Consider the following 18229-nt stretch of genomic DNA (forward strand, 5'->3'; position numbering starts at 1 on the left):
ATCGAAGCCTATATGTTTTAAAATTGATATTAAAATTTCATGATTGATCATATCAAAGGCTTTCGAATAGTCCAAGAGAATTAAAACTGTTGCATACTTTCTATCATCTGCGGATACTATATTGTCAATTATATCGGAAATCGCTGTCTCACAACTATAACCTGTCCTAAATCCTGATTGCTTAGCAGGAATAATATTATTTTTTTCCAAAAAATTGCTCATTTGCTTTTCCATAATTTTTTCGATTATTTTCGAGAACGTGGGTAGGATAGATTTGTGGACAACGCTTGAACCACCTGAGGTACGCTGATGACATCGTATGGATAACCGATAAAAAAGAAGAATTGTTGTTTGAAATGATGAAAGAACTGGATATAGAAGCTGGAAAGATAGGCCTTAATATGAATTACAGCAAGACCAAAATCATATCAAATTATAAAACTTAACAAGGAAAACCAAACAGCAGAGATCAAAAGACGAGTTAGACTGACCTGGGCGGCATTTGGCAAACTAAGCTACATCCTTAAAAACAAAAGATATCCACAACATCTTAAGACCAAGGTATACAATCAATGTGTACTCCCTGTTCTCACTTATGGCTCCCAAACGTGGACGTTTACAAAAGCAAACATGGACAAAATCATAAAAACGCAAAGAGCAATGGAAAGGCAAAAAGGGAAACGAGTGGATAAGAGAGAAAACCAAAGTTAGGGATGTTAGACAAGAAGATGCAAAATTGAAATGGAGATTTACCGGACAAACTATAAGACAAAAGAAGACCGATGGAACAAAATTCTTAGAAATTGGAGACCGTGGGAATATAAACGAAGCAGAGGAAGGCCCAAATGAGATGGGCAGATGATATCAAGCAGCACGTGGGCTCTAGGTGGATAACCGTATCGACAGACAGAGCAGAATGGAAAAGTATTGGGGAGGGCTATGTCCAAAGATGGACCGAAGAAGGCTAATTAGATAGATAGACGTAAAAACATTCCTTGGTATCAAAGAAATACTGTCCTAAAATTTTTAAGAAATTAGAAATAGAAACAGAAGTTATACCTTTATAACGGTACTTATCCAAGCTAAAACTCGTTTGTGTACTACATGGGGCGCGCGACTCCTCATCTGTGCTTTTGCACCTCGACAGTTGCTTTCTAAAACGTATTAGGGGGAACGAGTTTTATATTATTGCAATTCATCGAAAATTGTTTTGAAAATCGGAGAATATGTCTGAATCGGGTGGTCAATTAAAAGGCAGTCCATGTATTTAATCTGGCAAATTGCCCCAAAAAATAAATTTTGAGGCAAATATGTGGTAGAGATATATTACCATCCTCAAAAATATTGAGGGTGGATAACTGAAGGAGAAATTAGAAATTAAACGAGAATTATACCAAACAAGTAATTGGAAACCTAGGTTTTCACCCAAAGGAATCGAAAGTAGAACTGGAAGTCGATATTTGAACTCTTCGTGTAACTTTGCGTCGATTAATATACGATTTTATTAATTTTGAGTCATTTTTACTAAACTTTAGGTCATAATTGTATAAACAGAAATTACTTCAAAACCGGAATTAAAGATTTAAACTCGACTTTTCAATACGCTTCGATTGATGTGTTACATGTACTATTTCTGCGACTATAATATGGCACTTCCGGTTTGAACTTTTTTACCGGAAATGATATAAAAACAAAAAGTATACACTTGTTCTCATCTTGCTAAGGCACGTCCACAGTGGCGGCTCGTGACCTCAGTATGCGGGTAGGCTACACATATACTTCGGGTAGGCGACAAAAAATATCCTACAGTTTGTAATACATTTTGAGCCGTCTTGCAATACTAAATGTAATCTATGAGCGCAACAATGTGTAAAAATTGCTTTTGGAGCATCTACTTTAATTTTTGATTGTAATCCGTTTAAAGAGCCAGCCATTACACTTGCACCATCGTAAAATTGAGCAATTAATTTATTTTTGTAATCATATGGCTCAAGCACGTTTGAAATTAAACTATATAGAGCGTCTGCAGATCTATTATCGCTAACATCAAAAAACCCTAAAAATCTTTCTGTTACCTGACCAACTTTGTTAACAAAACGGATTGTTAAAGTACACTGTGATTTTTCGGTTATATCAGTAGTATCGTCAGCTAGTATAGAAAAAAATTGACTTTCATTAATTTCTGTTGAAATTTCATTTTTTACGTAATCGGCAAGACAATCTATTAAATCATTTTGTATTGTTTTTGACAAACCCGTGAACACCCCTTCTATTTTTTAACATGATCCTGGATTTCCTGATCGCGTTTAACTACTAAATTAAAAATTTCTTTAAAATTACCCATGTTTGAAGAATTATGGCTCTTATCACGACCGCGAAATGTAAGTTCTTGTTTTGCTAAAGAATTGTAACATCAATTTTTTCATCTTCTTCAATCTTTTTCAACTTCTTCATTATATATCTTATTAGATAGAGAAATATGTCCAGCGAAAGCACTGTCAGTAGTTTGTTTATTTTTTCTAACCGTTTTAAATCTAAGCAATTGTTTAAATGTTCTTTCGAAGATTCATGTTTTTTTACACTAGCTGATAAATTTTTCAAATTTGAATATCCCTGACTCACCCAAACATTTTGCTTCAAATTTGAGAGCAACAGACAAGGCCAACAGAAAAGTGAATTTTTAAAATAACTTCCGCTTAGCCATTTTTGATTTTCATACCATATTCTTTTAAACGATCTCGAAAATGGTTGATTGTCTTTTGTCTTATCTGTGGATAAAATTGTTAAATTTTGTAAAGGCCGGCCCATTGAAATAATTACTAATCTTTCTTGATTTTGGCGCCTTGAAAAAGGTGTCTCGATCAAACTGCATATTACATCGTTTAAAATATTCATATTCGATGACTAAAGTTTTTCCACCAATAAAACTAACACACCTACGTTTCAACAACGTCAAATATTACTTATTTTATTTATGTATCAAATAATAATTTACTATTCGAATAAATTGATAAGTTAACAAATTAACCTCGCTTTAAATTTTTAATTATCTATATAATCTAATAACACATTATTCAGTTTTCATAAACAAATTTAAATTGTCCTACCTAGTTTTATTCAATACTTAACCTACTAATAACAGCCAAAATAAAAAAACAATTATTTTAAAACAGTTTCACAAGACACAAGAGAAGCAACTGATAAAATTTTGTAGGTCCGGCTATAAGACTCTGTGCCTATCCGCGCGTTCAAAATCCGCCGGCCTGCAGCAGGCCTGCTCGCGTAAACAGAGAGAGATCGCACGTCAATTCGGTATTGGCGTCGATCTATTTCAGGCTACGTTCCCGAGTGCCTGACCAAGGAGAATATAGAATCTATACAGTACTACTGATACTACAAGGAGCGTACAATAATTATAACTACGGAGAAAAATTTTTGGATATTTTTAAAAATAATTTGGATAATTTTTGCTATTTTATTGTAGATATGGTGTCAAAATTTATAAATTACAATTTTGAAATAAGTAATTTATATTAATAATTTATATTATTGTACTACATTTGAAGAGGGTAGGCGGCGCCTACCTTGCCTACCCCGACGGGCCGCCCCTGCGTCCAATGATATATCGCTTATACTATTTCGGTGACTTTAAAACAGTACTTCTGCTTGCAACTCTAAAACCGGAAGTTCGATGTCAAATTTCTCATCTTTAAGACCATCCTTGGATTATAAGCTTTCATTCGACACCTCATTTGTCATTCTATCTGTATTAATAACGGAGGAGTTGTATTCGCGGAAGGACGAACAGACGGACAGACAGTCATGAAACCGGAAGAATATATTTGTTCTCGTCTTGCGAAGGAGCATCGAATAATATATCACTTGTACTATTCCGGTGCTCCTGTAGAACTCCTCTTGACTTGCCATTTAGAACATAAGTGTCTTAAAGTGTTTTAAGGTTTTAAGTGAAAGTAAGTGATTTAGTGTAGTTATTAGTAACAAACCTACTAGGAGTTGATAGTCATTGGACTAAAACTCCTCACATTTGTTCGTTCAACAAAAATGCTTAGTGTTACTTTTTTTTGTGGTGTAACAGATTGTATTTAAAAACAAATTAAAAAAAACTATTCCGGTAACTTTAAAACAGTACTTCCGGCTGCATTTCTAAAACCGGAAGTCCTCGGTCTAATTTCTCACCTTTAATACCATCCTTGGATTATAAGCTTTCATTTGACACCTCATTTGTCATTCTAGCTGCTATAATTACGGAGGAGTTGTGTTCACAGACAGACAGACAGACAGACAGACGGACGTGGATGATTCAACGTTTTCACATTTTTTCAAAATTGGTGAAAACAACAAAAGAGGTATACAGAACAGAGAGTTCATGAAAATTGTGACTGTGGATTGCTGGATCCAGGAGACCATTGAAAGAACTGAAAAATTATCTAGTAGGTAGCTAGACAAATAGTTCATTTTTGACAATTTACGTCAAATCTATACAAAACGGCACACAAAATGAACCTGAAAAGCATGGAAATATAATCATATTGTATCGAACTTACCTAATTCTACTTCTCTAACGGCCTTATTAAATACCCTCAATATCTCCGCAACTTCGACGGAAGGCACAACTCGTCCCCTCGTTCCTCTGTGTTTGCCCTCTTCGCACATCATAAACGAGAATAATTCCGTAAAGCTGAATAGACTACTCTGCGTCATTGGATTTAGCCTTTCCAACATCGACTGTTGCATGTCCAAAGCGTAATTCCACAGTTCGATACATCTGTTGAACTTACCTGCATCTGCGTATACTGCACCCCTGCAAAAAAGATATATGTCAACTTTTATAAAAATGATGAAAATTGACCCCTGTTTCATATATGTACTATATTTTATTAAAATCTTTGACCCATGTTTTCCTATTCTTCTGTCTACAAATTTTCAGCCCACTATTATTCCCTTATGAAGTAGATCGAAAGATACGATAGTGCTGCCGAAGTACAAACTTTTAACCAGAAATCACATATTGTAACGTTAGCGTCGCGTCGCTAGCTTGCCAGCGCTGCGTACACATACACCAGGGAAATAAGGCAAAAATATACCATGTTCGGGACACTTGAGCAGCCAGGTTGCAAATGGGTTTTTTGGGTACTATATAGCTATAGTATTTTTACTACAAAAGCGATATTACGTAGGTCAAAATTTTTGACGTAAGAGAACTGTCAAAACATTAGAATGTGACTTTTTATTATTGCCATGTTTATTTATAAACATGGCAATAATGAAAAGTCACATTCTAATGTTTTGACAGTTCTCTTAACGTAAGAGAACTGTCAAAACATTAGAATGTGACTTTTTATTATTGCCATGTTTATTTATAAACATGGCAATAATGAAAAGTCACATTCTAATGTTTTGACAGTTCTCTTACGTCAAAAATGTTGACCTACGTAATACCGCTTTTGTAGTAAAAATACTATAATACATTATAAATACAAAAATGCCCGTCACAGTTTGGACGAGAAATTTAGTTATTAACAAATAAGTGTCAAAAATGAGAGTTTTTTGTTTAAATCGCTACAGATAAAAATAGAGTAATTAAATGTCTTATTTATAATATTTTTCTTTTGGTAGATAAGCCAAGGTTTAAAATAGCGTTTTTTGAATTTTGGTCCGATTATTTGTTGCTTCGGATATTGCAAAATAAAACTAAAATTTCGAAAATAAAATATTTGCTATAACTTTTGCGAAAGTGAATATAGGACTTTCATATTGCATGAAAAGTTGAGTCAAACAGTCCATACAATGCACAAAATTTTTTAAGACGATGCGTCAATTAGTTTAAATTTTATTCAATTTGTTTATCCCAAAGAGGGATATTTCGCAATGTTATTGTTCAGAAAATGATAAGGATACAGCAATTCTGAAAACAACATGAAAGAAGAATAGTCATATTTTCAACGCATTTAAAAAAATCATTAAAAGGTCATTTTGATCACTCAGAAAACATTTTACTAAAATAGAGTCATTTTTGGCTTATAAACAATTTGAATAACTTTGTTAATACTGACTGTAGGCTAAAACTACAATGGTATTTGAAAAACTTTTATTTTTATACGAATTTTCGAAGAAAAACTTTTCGCCTAGGTTAATTACGGTCAAAGTTAGCCACTTTTTTTATTTATTTGACGGCTACTTTGTTTATAACAATTAAGCAACCTAACTAGAGCCATTTTGAAGTTGAAGATATATAGGTTATGTGTAAAAGTTTGAGTAAACTTTGAACCTCAACAGAGTGGTTAATAAAGCTTTAAAAATGGCGTCCGAACGGAATTAATTCGTGGTCGGTGGAGGGGAATTACTAAAATACGTGCACTCAAAAAATGAAACGGATTCTGCAAACATATGCTGCGATTAATATCGCTGGAACTTGTTGATGGATTTTGATCATAATTTTTTAAATTTGTATGTACTCGTAGTCTATAGAGTACGTTATGTACACACAACCCCACCTAACACTACAAAATGTTAGGGGGAACTCCCCTTATCACTCACAGATATGAAAAATAGATTACGACCGATTCTAGGACCTACCGAATATAAATATATAATTTCATAAAAATCGGTCAAGCGGTCTCGGAGGAGTATGGAAACTAACACTGTGACAGAAAATTTTTATAGATGTAAATATATAGATGGCTATTAACAAATAGGGGTTGGCGATAGAAGAGTGAAAATTAAGGGTAAATGTCATGGGGCAACCCCCCTTATAACTTATGGGTATAAAAGATATATATTAAAACCTCTTCAACGTGCTACACGATAAACGTGTAAAATTTTATAAAAATCGGCCAAGCCGTTTCGGAGTAGTATGGTAACTAACATGTAACAGGAGAATTTGATGTATATAGAAGTAACTGCGAATTAAATAATAAAAGTGGCTAACATTAAACCTAATTAACCTAGGCTGAAAGTTTTTTTCTGAAAATTCGTATAAAAATACGAGCTTTTGAAACCCTAAAGTAGATTTACTCTAGTCAATATTAACAAACTTATTCAAATTGTTTAGAAGCCAAAAATTACTCTATTTTACTAAACTTTTTTCGGAGTGATAAAAACGACTTTTTAATGATTTTTTCAATACTTTAAAAATATAACTATTATTCTTGCATGTGGTTTTCACAGAATTGCTACGTCATTATTATTTTCTGAACAATAACATTGCGAAAAAAAAAGATCTTTGCGATAAACAAATTGAATAAAATTTAAACTAATTGACGAATGGTCTTAAAAATTTTTGTGGATTATACGAAATGTTTGACTCAAATTTTCGTGCCATATGAAAGCCTCAAGGCCATTTTCGCAAAAGTTGTAGCACATTTTTTATTTTTGAAATGTTAGTTTTATTTCGTACTTTTCGAAACAAAAAAGGATCGGACCAAAATTTAAAAAGTGCCATTTTAAACCTTGGCTCATCTACAAAAAGAAGAATATTATAAATAAGATATTTAATTAAACTATTTTTACCTGTAGCGATTTAAACGAAAAAACTGCCATTTTTGACCCTTATTTGTTAATAACTAAGTTTCTCGTCCGAACTGTGACGGGCATTTTTGTATTTATAATGTATTGGGTATATAGTACCCGAAAAATCTATCTGCAACCTGGCTGCTTAAGTGTCCCGTCAAAAACCTTATTTCTCTGGACTAACACGCGCTCCCACTACATGCCACTTTCATTCGACGTACGGTGGAGATGAGTCACCGGCAATAATATAAAACGACGTTCGCCACAATAGAGAAGGGAGTTCTGCCGGAGAATTGATCTGGTTCAACTCCTTCGGCCAAAGGGTGTTAACTGGAGGCCAATCGTCTCTGCCAAGGAATTGATTTAGCATCGGTTCCCAAACAGGCCACTTGAAGTATGGATTTAAGGCCAAACCGTCCTGCCGCGGCGATTAAGTATTGACTAATAGCCGTGCCGTTCCTTACCGGATCGAGTATTGACAGATCCGTCTCATCTCTAATCCTATACCAGTACCGAATCATTATTTTTTCCTTGATGTGTGTGTACTAAATAAAGCATCGTCTATAATAACCAAAATTCTGAAAGGAATCGCTTGTTACCAATAGACTTGTACTTTCATGACAGGCTTGGTACAGGAAAAAACAAAAAGAACAAAGGAAATGGAGCTGGTCTGCGAGGGGTTGGGATCGCAGGCTCTTTACTATCCCAAAATTAACCCCAACCTTGAAGAGGCAACAGTGGCTAAACGAGGTATAAATGACATGACTTGAGTTGCCTTGATTTCTGAGCTACACATGATTGAATATCATCCATATCTAGTAGTTTAAAACTAAATACTACAAATAGGATAAACTTACCTATAACGAATATAATAACTGGTATCAGGATGGGCCGGTCCCAATATCCTTTCTCGCATGACCAACGCTTGCATTCTCATTTGATCGGGATCAGCTAGCAGGTCATCGAGGCTGTCAATATCATTTACTTCTTGGACGTTATCGTATGCAGGTACTTTTTGGGATGGTGGTTTTGCGATCGGATGTTTGGGATCGTAAAAGTACCTGAAAGTCATGATTCACAAATATAAATCAAATACGTTAGTTACATTTCGTAAATAAGAAATATTAAAGGCCAAAGAATATATTATTACAAACATTTTGTATGGGTGAAGTAAAGAAACACAGACTTATTCACAATCATTTAATAATACTTCGACGACCGGTTTCGATCTCTACAATATTCAGATCATCTTCAGGTCGGCGTTACAAGTAGTTAAATGATGCCGTTACAAGGGATGCTTTGTAAGTTCATCGATAACATGTTAAAACGTCCAGATTATGCTAATAGGATAGCTAGGTGAGGGACTGGGTAAGCGGACATGCTTCGTAGGTCAAAACACAGTGAATTGGAATGGATCCTGAAGGCAGATGTGTGGTGTGAAACAGAGACATATGTATTAGTTATGATCTGAATATTGTAGATATCGAAACCGGTCGTCGAAGTATTATTAAATGATTGTGAGTAAGTCTGTGTTTCTTTACTTCAATTAAAATGATCTCACATATGCAACCCATTCAACATTTTGTATGGGATTAAACCACATTATTGATTGTACAAGCTCTCGAAAGGTCTAAATTGTACTGTAACCTGCTGTAGTATTTGATTAGTATCTTACAAATACTCAACAATCCAAAAATATAAGAAGTACCGAAATACTACATATTAAACATATTGCAATAAGTATTTATAGCGACACGCTTCATTTATTATTGAAGTTATACTTCGTTACGATCGAGGGTGAAATTTTATAATTCCCTGGCGCATGCGCAGACAGACAGTATGTAGTTCGTTGCTAATGTTTCAAATGATGTATGTATCAGCGCAAATAAGTCATTAAAAGAATATATTAGTGTTCTTAGTAAATGTATTATTTATTATAATTTTTGTGTCTTTGGATTTGTCTTCCTCGGGCGTAAGATAATAAAATATCTATTTTTATACTTCACTTTGATCTATTTGTCACCGTGATGTGTAATTATATCCGACACGTCAATAGCACGGGGCTTGATAGCTCGGTTGGTATAGCATTGGACCAGAGATCGAGAGATCGCAGGTTCAAATCCCAGACGATTCATATTCATTTTTTTTTATTTTTGGTATTGTTAAGTTTTGGTTAATTTTTGGTAATTACTGTTAATTTTTGGTATTGTAACTGTTAATTATATTTATTTCGTTGAAATTATATAATAGAAGTATAACTTCTTACGTGCGTACAAAGTACAAACACATTATTTTTTTTTAATTGCTAATTTTAAATATCAACTTTCTTTTCTAAACGAAAATAATATGGGTCATTTAAAATTCACATGTGTTTCGCTCCTAAAATACAAAACCAAATTGTATAAAATTAATGTTTTTTCTGGGAAACAAATTCCCCATTAAATAGTTACCTTATCAGACCTTATGTCAATAAATCACTTTTTGAATGCATTCGAAGACGCTTCTTAAAGGGCCAGCCTCTTTATGTTAATAAATTAGTCTTTAACTTAAAACCACATGTAACGATTAGTTATTACCATCGTTACTAAAATATTTATTCCAATAGGAACTAGGTATGCAACCAACTTTACAGACAATTGTATTGAAAGTTGCAGTTGATCGACGACAAAATTGGTAACTTTTGGGGAATTCGGAACCTAGAAGTTGGTTTGTGTGTCGATACGGCTTCCGGCTGACGTGATTGTCATTGCAGAAGGGGCTATTCGTGACTTCAATCTCGGCTGTTGTTGAAGGCAGATCCATCACACCAGTGGCCATTACAGAGAATATAAAATTTTAGTTGAAATGTTTGAATAGAATATAAGTTTACGTGGGAAGAAGTTGTTTTGTTCTTGGTTGTTAAGTGTCTTGAAAAGAAGAGGTTTTTTGTTTTCCAACACCTTTTTGAAGAGTAATGGCCACTGGTGGAGATCAAGATTAAGTCAATCTTTTTGGATATGGAATAGACGATCATTTTGGGTTATTTGGCATTGGATGGATTTTATTTTTTTTTGTTTTTTGGAGATATACAGTTTTCCCGGTGCTAGGAAGTACCTCCTTGTCGCACCACATCGTCGTACCTTCTGGTTGGTGAGAAGTACTCCCCCTAAGGTAGAGGAAACCCGGAAGATACCTTACTTGGCTCTCCCGCACCAACTTAACCGGAGTTTGGAGAAGCCACAGGCCTACTGTTTGTAGAAACGACAGGTTTTATTATTAAAATTTACATTTTCAATTCTTTTACATAACATATTTCAACTTTAACATTTTTAATAACATATATCATCTTAATAATCATATAAATTCATTTTTCTAAAATCAATTAAAGTAATCATAATCAATATCTTTCTTTTCCACAACTTTTATATGTCATTTTCATTATTGTATTTGTATTTTATTTTATTTAAAATAGTCCGGAGACCATAACCTATCTGGTAAGATACTGTGCACACTATCTCGGTTATTATCACAATATATCAGTATTGTCCGGTGTGTCATTCCGATCAGATGTGGGATTGTCAAACAATATTGTAATCCTCCTTAATAATAAGTTTTTGTACACACATATTTAGATCCATTAACTGTCTTGGTACAATAAATTCAATATATTTGCTTTTCTCTACTGTAATATCTGTGTAATAGACAGGAGCGTACTAGCCTAGTACGTCAGGTGGTTAGCTAGTTTGTATAAAATTGTATATAGGGGTTATAGGTATTTTTTTTTTCATTAAATTTGTTGGTTGTACATACTTATATGTTTTATTATCCTACCTTTTTAATAGTATTAGTTAGGTACAGCAATATAGGTCACGTGGAGAAGAATATATTCAATTCTTCCCTGGCGCTCAACACTACTTCTGAATATCTTCTTGGTCAATAGTTCTTTTCTTTTCATTACTCCTTATATTAATTTATTTTCTTTATCATTCAAGTATTTCAGTAGGTACCGTCTTACTAGGGCGTGCAAATACGGCCTGATCCTCCCCTGAGCCCTACTGTTTAGTCTCTTCAATTTCCAGCTAGCCTAGTTTGAGGAAACTTCCATAAATAAGTAACTACCCTTTAAAGCTATATCTATTCTGCCACACACAAAACTCGTTTTTGTTACACACAGACATGTGTGTTTCAGTTCAGTCGATCCACAACAACGAGTCGATACACAACCCCAGCAGGAATCGGTCGGTCATACAATCCTCGCTGGACCCAAACAATAACATTCCCTCTTACGAGATATAAGCACGCCTTTTTAACCAAAAATAAATAAATATTACTATTCGTTGTTTTTACACTTATTTTAATTCCATTTAATCGTTTCCGAACACCAACGGAACATATTTATTATCATTTAATTCATATAGGTACAATGCGTGTCTTATTTCATAACAGTTTAGGTCAACCTTGCACTATCAGTAGTTTTGTATAAAACACACTTGATTCAGTAACGTGTTAACGTGTCATATAACTTTGATGATATAAAAAGGGGAACAGACGAGATTCGGAACACTTACTACTAGTCTTGACAATAGTAATTTCAGTTACGCAGAGCATGGGACATGTACTGACTTGTGTCAACCAGTCAATCTTTAGTAAGAACAAGGCCAGACAGGATTGCCGAGGTTGTAAATGCATATGGCGATGTAACCCCATATTAAAATAGTAATTTCTTGAATTGTCCTAACATTTAGTTGCCACGATATTATGTAATCTTATGTTTATTTTTCACTGCAATTCCAAGTTTATGGAAACCAAGTCATTTCAACATTTTACTACTAAAGATAGATTTAAATGTATTGTTGATCTCGTTTTTTAAATCAATAAGCAACATTGTAAAGATAAACGATTTCAAAAAGTTTCTCCGAATATTTTTAATTCATCATCAATGGCGTTACAACTCTTCGTGAGTCTTTGCCGCGTTTATTATTGCCTTCCATGTTTCTGTGCCACTAATTCCCATTGTCCCACTCCCATTTTCTCTAGATCTTCTTTGACTGCACCTTTCCACCTTTTTCTAGGCCGTCCTGCAGACCTTCTTTCATCTAGCCTTTCCCAGAACACCTTGTTTATAAGGCGATTGTCGTTACTGCGTATCACATGCCCTGCCCATCTGAGTCTATCAGCCTTTATATATCTGACTAGATTTTCTTTTCCGAATAGAAACTCTAGCTCGTTATTGTATCTGCGCCTCCATTCGTTTGTCACGCTGTCTCTGCAAGGGCCATATATCACTCGAAGGATTTTACGTTCACACACCAGCAATTTATTTACTTCTCTTTTTGTTAGCGTCCATGTTTCGCTTCCATACGCGACTGCTGGTCGTATTATGGTCTTATATATCTGGATTTTTGCACCTCATGAAAGAAGTTTTGACTTGATTAGATGTTGCATTGCAAAGAAAGATCTACTTCCTGTCATTATTCGCGTTTCAACTTCTCGATCTATTTTGTTCTCATTTGTGATTGTTGCTCTTAGATATTTAAATTCTTTAACCACTTCTAAGTTATGAATATTTTTAATTGTTGGATTCTTATTCAATATAACAATTTTTATCAGCTTGTATAACTAGCAGATAACATTATTTGTTTTGTTTTCTATGTAATATAAATGAAACCTTTTAACATTTTTTTATTACAAGGAAATTCACTTATCTTGAAAACAAAGTTTTGAGTAAAACATTAATGAGTTTACTAATCCAAAAAACGATACATCAATTAAAAGTCGAGTATGTTTGTATATTTACAACGCACATAAATAAATATCAATTTTAATATGCGGAATATTTTGAAAAATTATCACGAGATAACGCAAACAAAGACATCAGGGAATTCAAGAAATTTTGGATAACTCATTCTACGAAGTATATTGATGATAATTAGCATTCATCAGCATATCTGTAAAGGAATACAAAATACATTAATAGTGCAGTCACTGAAGCGTAAAATAGGTTTTTACCCCCGAAATTTTTTACTATGAACCGATTTACATGAGATTTTGGAATTAGGCTTATCTTACCCTTAACTTCAAAAGTGATATTGACCCGAACTCCGTTTTTTATTTTTAAGGGGTGAAAACAACCCCTTAATGGAAAAATTGACATTGAGCTATTTTATCGTCAGAAAACGTGTTTAATAATAAAGAGTGACATTGTGAAGTATTTTCTAACACAATAACCCCATGTTAAACTCATTTTCATCCCCTTGAAAACCGTACAACCCTTGCAAACAACCCCTAAATCGAAAAAAATCACAAAAAATTAATTTAGTATGACATAAAAAGATTTAAATATAGAGTAAATGATATTTTACGTTCTCTATCTTAATTATTTAATTGTTAACCCCTTTCAACCCTTAACCTTCCGCCGGTAACGTGAATTCTTGTAACATAGTTGGTAACGTCGGTCTACAACACCGACTTTTTTAATAATGAATATCTTAGGTTGTGATTTTCTGTTAATATTTTGATGTGACTAAATGTTTAATATAACTATATTTAAATAACAATATAGTCAGAAATGATCAATATTTATTTATATTCGGGAAAAAAATGCACATTAAAAAAATTGGCTTCTTTTAGATACTAACATAATTGACAAACAATTTACAAAAGCATGTCAAGTTTTTGAATACAAAATATCAACACACATATCGACAAGGGTTGAGATGCCACAAAAAAAAATGATTCAACAAATGTCCAACACAAACTGAAATTATTGTCCGTTTATTTCCTCATTTTTTTATACACTCCACTGCACCGCACTGTACGGTTCTGGTTCGGAATTAGCAACAATTTCGTCAAAAAGTTGTTGCAACCTGATTTCTTCTCTTTCATAATCAATATTCACATACAACTCCTAAAATTAATATCTATTATTTAAACTGACTATGGACCAAAAACGACAAAAACTTACCGTTAAGTATAACATAAATAGTAACCTCGGTCTCTCACACCGTCAGGTCAAATAACATATGAACTATCCACACTTGGCCACAGATTTTTCAAGACTAAAGGCTCCCCCAAACCAACGCGAATTATTCGCAGCGGATTCGTGACGGAAAGTTCGCAGTCGAATTCCTGACGGAATTCGTAAAGAACTTCATATTGAAGCGAATATATTCGCGTCATACTCGTATGTGTCTAGTATTGAGAAGAGTTGGTGACAACGAAAAACAAAGAATACTACTCAGTGATCTCAATTCTTCACAAAAATGTATACATCATCAGATGAAGAAGAAGCTCTTGTAATGTTAGCAATGGAGGACGACAATTCAAGGTAAAATTATTATCTATAGTTATCCTAAAACAACAATATGGACTATATTATGAATTTAATCTTAGGAAAAGAAGAAAATGGGTTCATGATATCAATCTAGAAAGACTGAAATGTGGGGAATATCACACGCTGATGCCTCAATTACGAAAAGACGATAAAAGATGCTACATTTATTTTAGAATGACAATAGATTGTTTCGATGAACTGTTGCACCTTGTAGAAAATGATATTAGAAAATCAGACACGAATTACCGAGAAGCTATTTCTCCCGAAGAACGGTTGGCCATAACATTAAGTTAAGAAAATGAAAAAAAAAACTGCAGGCATTATTTATATCATTAATTTACTACAGTAAAAGAGAATAAGGATCAAAATAACTCTAAAATATACTTTATGTATTGTAAGGGTCAAAGGAATTGACATAGTTGGAAACTGATGGATTATGAGAAGCTGCTTGGTTGCAACTCTGCGCCAAATTGTGTAGTGTAATATAATTATTTTCACAATTCACTTCATAGAACCCAGAAGTATTCGATTGTTTAGGTAATGCAGTGTCATTTGGTGAAGGTAGGGATACAACCGAAATACTTCCGACGGAAGAGGGGTTTTGATAGGTGTCTGTACTTTCAGCTCTAGATTGATGGCTATTCAAAGAACTTTCCTCCAATTGAAGCAACTCCTGCTCCATGATAACTTGCGCAATTTTCATTTTTGTTTCAATTTGCCTTCTAGGAGAGAAAGATTTTACCGTAGAAGCATGAGCCAAAAACAGTTGATCGGTAGCATCATGCACTACTCTCTTTTTGCTCTCAAAATAACTGATCATATCTTTCACAGATGTGGATGGCTCAGAATTGCGTTTTCTGTTTGTTCTGCCTGTAGAAGGAGTTTCATTTGAAAGAGTAACCCTAGGAGCTTCATTTCGAGTAGGTTTCGATGAGGAGGGTTGAATCTTATTCTGGGAATCATCTGTCTGAGTTGTTAGTAGATTTTTACTACACGTTGGTTTCTGTACTGCGGAATTTTCATCCGTTAATATATTTTCGGGTGATTCTATATTTGGGAATGCTTCAGATTCTTGTGTATCAACATCTGTGACATTGGATGCAGTCTTAGCAAAATTTAGGAACGGTTTGAACGATTCCATATGATCTGCCCATATCCATTTTTTTTTATCGCTTGCCGCTTGTCCAGTTCTAGTTTTATTAGTTCTTATGTACTTAGCGTACGTATCGCGCAGATTCCTCCATTTTTTTTTAATCTCATCCCCTGAAACAAAATACTCTTTTTTAGGTATCTGGCTACCGGAGATACATTTTATACAATAGGCCATAGTTTTAGAGTCGGGTTTTCGACTGTAAGTGCCATAGTTGTAGAAGTTTGTGAAGCTTTATGTAGAAATTTGCAACATATTTACTTGCCCGAACCAACTACAGAAATATGGAAAAAATCTGAAGGTTTTAGAAATACCTGGCGATTCCCAAATTGTATTGGTAGCATCGATGGCAAGCATGTTACTATCAAGTGTCCAGACAAAACAGGATCTAATTATTGGTGTTATTTGAATAAGTTTTCTACAGTATTAATGGCTATTGTTGGCCCAGATTATAGATTCATTTCAGTTGATATTGGCGGTTTTGGTAAAAACAGCGACGGTGGAATATTCGAAGCTTCCAACATGGGAAGAAGATTTGAAACAAATCAGATGGGTGTACCTGAGCCGAAAAATCTCCCAGGCCAGAATGAACTTTTCCCCCATGTCTTAATTGGAGACGAAGCCTTTGCACTAAAACCATACTTGTTGAGGCCCTTTCCATACAGTCAAAGCAGAACAGATATTTTCAAGGAAAATTGTAATGTGAGGCTCTGTAAAGCGAGAAGAGTAGTAGAAAACGCTTTCGGAATATTGGCACAAAAATGGCGTATATTCTACAGACCAATGGAAACAAAAATTGATACTAGTATTCTCATTGTGAAAACTGCATGTATTTTGCATAATTTTCTAAGGACAAAAAAATGTGATGATAGATTCATAGAACTTTTAGATCCACCAGAGCCTGATTTCAAAATTTGGACAATGACCCAAGGAGAGCTGCAAGACTGGCATTTTCTGTTCGAGAAAAATTTGCCACGTATTTTAATTCAGGACTATGAATAAATTGTTCACGATGAAAATAATGGACTCTTCTTGCAGTAAATATAGTATTGTTTAGGCCTCTGCTTTTCTTTAGTCTTAGATGTAGAAAAATAAACCAATACAAATCGTAAAACTACTCACCATTTTCGCCTATTTCTTCTCCTATTCTAGTCCAAATCTTGTCCTTTTTCCTTACATTTTTATAATCTTCATGAGAAAGGTCATAGAGAATAGGATACTTTCGAACCAACTCAATAATTCTCTCCATTTTCAATTTTTTCACATGCGAAACCACTGCGAAACTGATAAAAACGCTGTCGAGTGCGAACTAAGATTCCGGACGAATAAATACGCAGACAAAACGCATGCCCGAACGACGAAAATCGTACTTGTCTGAACTTGTATACTTACCACAGTGGAAACAATTCAATGCGAATCGTATGCGGTACGGAATTCCGCAGGTAATGCGAATTTTCCGCGTTGGTTTGGGGGAGCCTTAAATAGTGTGATGAGAATTTGAAAGCTACCTGGCCGCGCGGACAAAAAATATGCGAATTTGAGTTTTACCGCGAAAAATCCATTACGTCGGTGTCAGGGACCGTACGTTACCACTCGAAGGTTAAAATCAACCCTCGATTAAAAATTGTATAAAAAATTGATAAACTAAAATGGATTTAAATATCGTTCCACGTTCTCGAAAAAGCTATGCTGGAAAATCATATGCTCAAGTTCTTTAACCCTTAAAACTACCCCTAAATTAAAACATTGAGTATGTATGATTATACATTTAAAAATGTTTAGTTTACTAAGTAGAAAAGTAGAAAAAAATACGATTAGTTTTTGTCCCATAACTACTTAAATTTTGAAGCTATCACAACTTATACAAAACCATTTTGAAGGTAATTAAAAGAGCTACAACTTTTTTCAGTATAATATGTAGTGAAAAACCTTTTATTTTGAAACGGTGAAGGGTCAAAGGGCTGAAGAGAGACAGTGGATGCGCTACCGCGCGCTCTTTAATCAATCATATCTTCATCAATTTTTGTGTGATAGGAAAAACAAACAAACCAAAATTTTTGTCAAACATTTTTTTTATTACACTTTTTTACGTATCTTTCATTATTTTTGAGATATGTAGTATGAAAAAAACGTGGTTTTTTAAAACTTCGAAAAATTTTTTTTCGTAAAATCGTGATTTTTTCAAAAAATATGTGTTCCAAAGCAGTGAAACTGCTAGAATCCATCAAACTCTTTAT

At 34.1% G+C, this 18229-nt stretch overlaps 1 protein-coding gene across 6 annotated transcripts in view; it reads right to left on the minus strand.

Moving 5' to 3' along the window:
- LOC126880629 (protein fem-1 homolog CG6966) overlaps positions 1–18229 on the minus strand; it is a 379485-nt gene that overhangs the window by 18864 nt on the left and 342392 nt on the right. For all 6 annotated transcript variants that reach the window (XR_007696658.1, XM_050644646.1, XM_050644645.1 and 3 more), the window contains 2 exons: positions 8388–8591; positions 4566–4822 (listed from right to left, as the gene is read on the minus strand). Coding sequence is in view for 5 of the 6 variants with exons in the window: in XM_050644646.1 (XP_050500603.1) it covers positions 4566–4822; positions 8388–8591 (461 nt within the window). In the remaining variant the exon portion in view is untranslated. The remainder of the gene's footprint in view (positions 1–4565; positions 4823–8387; positions 8592–18229) is intronic.

The sequence above is a fragment of the Diabrotica virgifera genome, chromosome 2 (genome assembly GCF_917563875.1).
Source record: "Diabrotica virgifera virgifera chromosome 2, PGI_DIABVI_V3a".
Taxonomy (NCBI): Eukaryota; Metazoa; Arthropoda; class Insecta; order Coleoptera; family Chrysomelidae; genus Diabrotica; species Diabrotica virgifera.